Source organism: Lolium perenne, chromosome 6, assembly GCF_019359855.2.
Source record: "Lolium perenne isolate Kyuss_39 chromosome 6, Kyuss_2.0, whole genome shotgun sequence".
Lineage (NCBI taxonomy): Eukaryota > Viridiplantae > Streptophyta > Magnoliopsida > Poales > Poaceae > Lolium > Lolium perenne.
The window spans coordinates 217386161-217394727 of NC_067249.2; the positions used below are offsets into that span (position 1 = coordinate 217386161).

The window sequence follows — 8567 nt, forward strand, 5'->3', positions numbered from 1 at the left end:
TGTTCGGCGCAGGTATTGTGCATCTCCTCTCCGCGGCTTGTTGTCAGAATCGAAGCTACCGGCCTTTTCTTGGGGAGCCATCTGTTTGGCATAGGCCAACTTGAGCTTCACATTTGTGTAGCTTTTGTGGGTAGCCAGGGTGGCTCGGTGTGCCTTCGCGGCGTCGTGTGGGTGGGTGTGGGTTTGGCCCTGTCTTTGTAGGTTTTTGCCCCGTTTTCTCCTAAAAACCGGACACCTTTTACTTAATTAATGGATGAGGCAAAGCTTTTGCCTCCGTTTCAAAAAAAACAAAAAAATAACTCAAATGATATGGAAATGATGACTTCCCACTAGGTCACCAATCCTCAAATTGCTCCAACTCAAGTTCTACATTATGTTTGATTGAGTTACCCTTATACTACTAAAGTTCTTATTGATATTAATATCATATCAACCTCTTAAGCCTTGTATGTGTATATGTCAATATGTGTGTGTAGATGTGTGACTGGTTTATGTGCGGTATGTGTATATATGTGTGTTTATAAATTTTAAAAAACTTCAAAATTTTGAAAATAAATTTTGAAAAAAAAGAAAATTTGTAAAATTCAAAAAATATAAAATTTCGAGGAAATTCAAAAAACTAGAAAATTAAAAAATACTAATTTTTTCTAAAAAATATAAAGTAAAAAAATTGGAAAATAATCTAAAAATGAAATTTTCAAAATAATCTAGAAAATAAGAAAAGAATATTAAAAAATCAAAAAATTAGAAATGCCAGAAAAACAATTTTAAAAAACAAAATCCTAGAAGTTCAAAAATTGGAAAAGATTCTAAAAATTCAAAAAATCTAAAATTTAAAAATAAAAAAAAACCAAAAAGTTCAGAAAAATCTAGAATTTAAATTTCAAAAAAGAATATAAATTTTAAAATATAGAGTTTAAAAATTCAAAACTATCTAAATTTAACATCTAAAAAAAAATCTAGATCTGTTTTCCCGATTCTTTGGCGCATATTGCTATATGCGCTAGAGAAACATCATATTGCTGTGACGCATATTGCTATATGTGCCACCGAAAATGTCCACCTACTTTTTGTGGTGGATCCCGCACAAATTTTTGTGGCGGATATGTTTATGTGGCGCATATTCTGTGAAGCATGCACTTCTATATGTGCCACAGAAAAGTCATCTATGAATAACTAGTTTCCTAGTAGTGCAGTAGCTCCTCCGATGTCCCACCAAGGCTTCAAGTTCAAGGGTGTCATGCTCCCTAAGCTGCGGCCACCAAAATACATGTGGAAGGACAACTAAATATGATATATTTATGTGATGTCGTCAGTGTCTCATTGTTCCAAAGAAGACACTAAAAGAACCTAACGAAGAACATGAAGCCCGCTGGTAAGGGTTCGTGGTCCGCAGCGCCTCCAAGGTCCATGGCTATCGGAGGCAGGGCGAATAGGTGGCATCGCCGGCGAGGGGGACGGAACCAGACACTTTTACAATCGCGTCTCTCCCTTGGGGCCGTACGTACCGGTTTGTGGAAACACGATCCATTCTCACAGTTGACACGATCAAGAGCAAAACCGGCGACTGCTTGCAAAATGGTGTCAACAGTGAGAATGTACCACTAGGGGAAGCTAGTGCGACCACACCAGAGCCACTAGTATTAGTGCATTGGTTCATCTTTAGTCCACCGCATGGCATATAAACACTGGTTCATGGCTTGATGCAATTGTGCCATTTGCCGCCCACCCACATTTTTTAGTTACAGATCCAATCTCGGACGAAGCTCGCTGACATTGAGCTTAGATAGCCCAATATCACTTGTAGAAATGGAGGCCGTCGCCGTCATGCGACCGGTGCTTCACCACTCAACTCACTAATTCATCCTCCAAGAGTCAAAGTGCCACTGACCAGAATCTGGTCACGGGACACCACATGAACCCAAGTGGAGTACCACTGACCAAAGCCATCGATCTAAACCAAAACCCACCGGCCGGCGACCCGGCGTAGGAATCGCGCGCCAATTTCCTCGTTCCTCGGACTCTCTACGTCGCTTCATTTCGTTTCTAACTGAGGCGCCACCCATGGCCGGCGGCCGATCGCCTGCGCCGCGCCGCGCGGCGTTCGCGGCACTGACCACGCTCCTCTTCCTCGCCTGCGTCTTCTTCTTCCTGTCCGCGACCACCATCACCACCTCGGCCCCTAACTCCCCGGCCGCACGCCTGGCCGCCGTGCGCCGCCACGCAGAGGACCACGCGGCCGTGCTCGCCGCCTACACGGCGCACGCGCGGCGCCTCAGCGTCGACTCCGCCTCGCAGACGGAGTCCTTCCTCTCCACCTCCTCGCGCCTCTCCGCGCTCGCCTCCCGCCTCACCCTCTCCACCGTCACGCTCCTCGAGAAGGAGGCCCGCGGGCACGTGAAGCGCGCGCGCGCCCTGGCGGCGGGCGCCAAGGAGGCCTTCGACACGCAGTCCAAGATCCTCAAGCTCTCCGACACCGTCTTCGCCGTCGGGCAGCAGCTCCTCCGCGCCCGCCGCGACGGCCAGCTCAACTCCCGCATCGCAGCCGTCTCCACGCCCAAGTCCCTCCACTGCCTCGCCATGCGCCTGATGGAGACCCTCCTCCTTGTCAACGCGTCCTCCGCCGCCGTTCCCGACGCCGTCGTTCCACCACCGCCTGAGGAGCTCACCGATCCGTCGCTCTACCACTACGCCATCTTCTCCGATAACATCCTCGCGGTGTCCGTCGTGGTGGCCTCCGCGGCACGCGCTGCCTCCGAGCCGTCCCGCCACGTCTTCCACGTGGTCACCGCGCCCATGTACCTGCCGGCCTTCCGCGTGTGGTTCGCGCGTAGCCCGCCGCCGCTGGGCGCGCACGTGCAGCTTCTCACCGCCAACGACTTCCCCTTCATCAACGCCTCCTCCTCGCCCGTGCTCCGGCAGGTCGAGGACGGTAACAGGGACGTGGCGCTGCGCGAGCTGGACTACCTCCGCTTCTACCTGCCCGAGATGTTCCCGGCGCTGACGAGGGTGGTGCTCCTGGAGGACGACGTGGTGGTGCAACGGGACCTGGCCGAGCTGTGGCACCTCGACCTGGGTGGCAAGGCCAACGCTGCGCTCCACACCTGCTTCGGCGGCTTCCGGCGCTACGGCAGGTACCTCAACTTCTCGCACCCCGCCGTGCAGGAGCAGTTCCAGCCTCGCGCGTGCGCATGGTCCTACGGCGTCAACGTCTTCGACCTCCTCGCCTGGCGCCGCGACCAGTGCACCCAGCAGTTCCACCGCCTCATGGAGATGGTAAGCCTTTGTGCCCTCGCTGAACTATGAAGGATTTTGTACTTACGCCAGCTAGCTTGATGTGCAGAATGAGAACGGCACGCTGTGGGACGCGGCCTCCGTGCTCCCGGCGGGGCTGATGACCTTCTACGGCAACACGGCGCCGCTGGACAAGTCGTGGCACGTCATGGGCCTCGGCTACAACCCGCACATCAGGCCCGAGGACATCGGGGGAGCGGCCGTGGTACACTTCAACGGCAACCTCAAGCCATGGCTCGACGTCGCCTTCAACCAGTACAAGCAGCTCTGGACCAAGTACGTCGACACCGACATGGAGTTCCTCACGCTCTGCAACTTCGGCCTCTGAATTCTAGAGAACTCCCACCACACGGGTTAATTTGAAGCCAAACTGTAAAAACCGACTATTAGGGCCGTGTAGCTCATTTTCCTTCAAAAGCTGCCACCGTCCTGCTTGAATTAGTACAAAACTACAAATTTTGAACTACGGATTTCACAGGTTGAGATGGAACCGGTAATGAACACCCCTAGCCACTGCTGCTATCTATTTTCTCAACTTACTAGGGACTAGCATTGAGAGCGGCGATTGTCCCGTGCACGAAAACATTAGGTTTCGCCGGGTATCATTAAGTTTCAGATTTTCTAAACATAGTGAAACTTAATGTTATTTGTACGGGCGGAAACGATACCTCTCCCTGACTCGTGTTACGTGTTTATATAGGGTAGAAAAAACCTCTACCATGGCATACATTATACGGTATACATGTTATCTAACAGCCCCCTTAATCTAAACTTCTATGAAGATTTAGATTACGTCTAAATTTCTGTAAGCGTACAACATGAAGAGCTTTGGTAAAATCATCTGCTACTTGGTCTTTGCTAGAGATGAACTTGATGTCAAGCTGTTTCCTGGCCACTCGTTCACGAATAAAGTGAAAGTCTATTTCAATATGCTTGGTGCGTGCATGGAAGACTGGATTTGCAGACATAAATGTAGCACCTAAGTTGTCACACCATAAACAAGGCCTTTCTATTAGTCGTACACCAAGATCACGAAGAAGGGACTCAACCCAAATGAGCTCAGTTGTAGCATTGGTTAGAGCCTTGTATTCTGCCTCTGTACTTGATCTAGACACTGTTGGTTATTTTCGAGAACTCCATGAGACCAGATTTGGTCCAACGAAGATGGCAAAACCTCCAGTGGATCTTCTGTCATCTAAATCGCCTGCCCAGTCTGCATCTGTGAAAGCACTTAGCAACATAGAACGTGACCTCTGAAATGTAATACCAAGATGGGCACTATTTGACACGTAGTGAAGAATCCTTTTAACTGCAGTCCAATGAGATGTCATAGGAGTATGTAAGTACTGACACACTTTGTTGACTGAGAATGATATATCTGGACGAGTCAGTGTGAGATACTGAAGGGCTCCCACAATGCTGCGATATTTTGTGCTATCTTCAGTACCCAGTGGCTCCCCCTCAGTGAGAGATAGCTTATCTGTGGAGGAGAGTGGGGTAGGCGAGGCCTTGCAGTCCATACCAACTTTTTCAAGAAGATGAGTACCATATTTGTGTTGTGTGAGAACCAGTCCATGAGAAGAACGTGTCACCTCAATACCAAGGAAGAAATGCAGCTCACCAAGATCCTTTATGGCAAAATGAACATTGAGTTCCTTGAGAAGGATATCTATTGCTGCATCAGAGGAGCTGGTCACAATAATGTCATCAACATATACCAGAACATAGATCATAATGGCAGACTTGTGATATATAAAGAGAGATGTATCAGTCTTGGAGGGAAGAAAACCAAGATCATGAAGCTTGGAACTCAGCCGTGAGAACCAAGCACGAGGGGCCTGCTTCAGACCATATAGCGCTTTATCAAGTATGCATATGTAAGTTGGAGCATCTGGATTTTCAAAGCCAGGGGGTTGTCGCATGTAGACTTCCTCTTCCAGAACATCATGTAAGAACGCATTCTTGACATCTAGCTGCCGAAGACTCCAGCCTCTGGAAACAGAAAGGGCTAGAACAGTGTGAATGGTAGCTATTTTAACAACAGGGTTGAAGGTATCTTCATAATCAATGCCAAACCTTTGCTTGAATCCCTTTGCAACGAGACGAGCTTTATACCTGTCAATAGTGCCATCAGAATTTCTTTTGATGTGATATACCCATTTGCAATCAATCAAATTCTTGTGCTTGGCAGGAGGAACAAGGTGCCATGTATTATTGTTCAAAAGAGCATTGTATTCGTCCTCCATTGCAACACGCCATTGAGGATGGGAAAGAGCTTCAGACAAGTTGTGAGGTTCTCCTGCACATATGAGTAATCCATAGCGCATGATACCATCCTTATAAATTTTGGGCTGACGGATACCTTGTTGGAGGCGTGTACGCATACCAGGCACAGAGGAGGCCACAGGCGCTGTTGCTGTAGAAGATCCCGCAGCAGGAGCTGTCGAAGCAGCAGATGCAGTCACGGATGCACGCGCCACAGCTTCGCCTGTCGAGGGCATGGTCGCTGTAGGGGAGACATGAGCATGTGCCTCCTGTGGCGGCTCGGCGCGTAGCGGAAGAGGCGACGCGGGAGCAGTGCGGGCGCGGACGCGTGTCAGCAACAGACAGGGTGCGGCGTCGCTGGCTGACTCGGCGGCACTGTCTCGGGCTAGCAGCCAATCATTGGCGGGACCAGGAGAATCAGGCAGCGGCTGATCCAAGGAGGATGGCGAATCCGCCTGGGATCGCGTGCCGGCGATGCCTCGTGGTGGTGTAGACGGAGAAGAATCTTGCTCGTGCTCTATCAGGGCCATTTCTTGATCATTTTCAACGAAATTTTCATCAGAATGATCAGAATCAGAAGCACTATCATCGTAAACGGCATCTTCGTGATGTTCCTGGTCATGGTTAGCAACAACAGGCACAATAGGCAAAGGCATGTAGTCATGAGTTTGTGCATCCCCAATAGTGGAAGTATATGAAGATGCATCAGTGGGAAGTAAAAGAATGTCATTGCGAAGGCGACGGCCAGCATTAGGATGAAGTTCAGCAAAGGAAAAACTTGCTCATCAAACACAACATCACTAGAGATATAGACACGACCAGTCTTAACATCGAGACATTTGACACCTTTGTGAAGAGGGCTATATCCAAGAAAAACACAACATGTAGATCGAAAAGCAAGTTTTCGTTTGTTGTAGGGCCTAAGATTTGGCCAACAAGCACAGCCAAAAACACGAAGGGACTCATAGTTGGGTTTGGTGTTCATGAGACGCTCAACTGGTGTCTCAAAGTAGATGACTTTGCTAGGGAGAAGGTTTATCAAGAAGGTGGCTGTGAGAAAGGCTTCATCCCAAAATTTTAGTGGCATAGAGGTATTGGCTAAAAGAGACAAACCAACTTCAACTATATGATGATATTTGCGTTCAGCGGAACCATTTTGTTGATGAGCATGTGGACATGAGACATGATGAACTATGCCAACTTTTTGAAAGAAATTGTTGAGTTTTTCATATTCACCACCCCAATCAGTTTGCATAGTTTTAATTTTTCTGTCAAACTTTCGTTCAACATACTGCTGAAAGTTGAGAAAAACTTGATAAACTTTAGAACGTTTCTTGAGCAAGTAAATCCAGGTGAACTTGCTAAAATCATCAATAAAACTGACATAATACTCATGTTTGCCAGCAGAAGCAGGTGTTGGGCCCCATACATCAGAAAACACTTGTTCAAGAGGAATTGTAGAGACACTAGTAGATACAGGGTATGGCAACTGGTGACTCTTAGCTAACTGACAAGCATCACAGACATAGGGATTTATTTTTGGCGAATAAGAGAGTTCATTTTTCGTAATTATTTGATGCACCACAAAAGAGGATGGATGGCCTAGACGACGATGCCATGTGGATGAAGATGGCTTTATTGTGATGAAAGCTTCTTTGCGCCCCCCCACTATAAACTGGAAGAAGAGGGTAAAGGCCACCAAGACATGGACCCTTAAACAGAACCTCCCTTGTGGCTTGATCCTTAAACAAAAAGAAAAAAAGATGAAACTCAATGAAAACACCGTTGTCAAGTGTAAGTTTATGAACTGAAAGCAAGTTTTTAGAGGCACTTGGAACATGTAAGATGTTGTTTAGATGCAAAGAACTATATGGGGTATGCAAAACTGAATGACCAACATGGGAGATTTGCATACCATGACCATTGGCCGTGTGAACATTGTCGCGGCCCTTGTACTTCTCATGGGTGGTGAGTTTGCTCAACTCGCTAGTGATGTGGTCCATGGCACCGGTGTCGGGATACCAGTTCGTGTCAACTCCATAAGAGGCGACATTGGTAGACTTGTCATGGAGCTCCACTTCATCATCTGAGTCCTCTTTGTTGCGGTCTTGATAACGCCACCAACACTCGTTGGCGGGATGGCCATGGATAGTACAAATTTGACAGGTAACATCAACAAACGGAGTGGGAGCACGGGACTAGCGGCGGCGACCACCATCACGTCTAGGACCATCATCACGGCGGTGCCAAGTGGAGTCATCGCGGCAGCGTACGGAGCCACCATCATCGCGGAGATTGCCACGGCCACGGGACCACGATCATCATCGCGGTCGCGGCGGTTGCCATTGCCACGATCATCATCGCGGCGTGGTGCACGGTCATCATCACAGCGGGAACTGCGATCGTCATCACGGCGATAGCCACAGTCAGCATCGCGGCGGTAGCCACCGTCGCCGCGGCCACGGGGGCCGCGTTCATCATCATCAGCGCGTCCTCGAGAGCGTGTGTCACCCTGGCCATGACGAACCAGATTGATAGAGCAAGTGAAGCTATCGCCTATGTCCTGGAGCATGGAATGACGAAGATCATGAGCAGTTAGCTGATCATATAGTTCATCAACAGTGATACCAGGTTGTCCATTGGTGGATGCGACGGCGTCATTGTATGTCCCATCAAGGCCATTGAGAAGATATGTGATGAGTTCACTCTCATCGAGGGTTTTGCCGAGGGCGACCAGCTCGGATGCATAGCCCTTCATCTTGGCGAAAAACTGCGCCATAGTCATGGAGGCCTTCTTGCTGTTGTTGAGAGCTCCTCGCAGCGCGTTCACCTTGGCAGGAGACTGATGGCGTGTAACTCACACGTTCGTTGGGAACCCCAAGAGGAAGGTATGATGCGCACAGCAGCAAGTTTTCCCTCAGAAAGAAACCAAGGTTTATCGAACCAGGAGGAGCCAAGAAGCACGTTGAAGGTTGATGGCGGCGGGATGTAGTGCGGCGCAACACCAG

At 48.9% G+C, this 8567-nt stretch overlaps 1 protein-coding gene across 1 annotated transcript; it reads left to right on the forward strand.

Moving 5' to 3' along the window:
- Positions 1–1730: 1730 nt before the first annotated feature.
- LOC127306115 (probable galacturonosyltransferase 9) lies at positions 1731–3757 on the forward strand. The gene is made up of 2 exons (XM_051336722.2): positions 1731–3276; positions 3344–3757. Exons 1-2 carry the CDS (start codon positions 2065–2067, stop codon positions 3620–3622), a joined length of 1491 nt encoding a protein of 496 aa, XP_051192682.1. The 5' UTR covers positions 1731–2064; the 3' UTR covers positions 3623–3757.
- The last annotated feature ends 4810 nt before the right edge of the window (positions 3758–8567 follow it).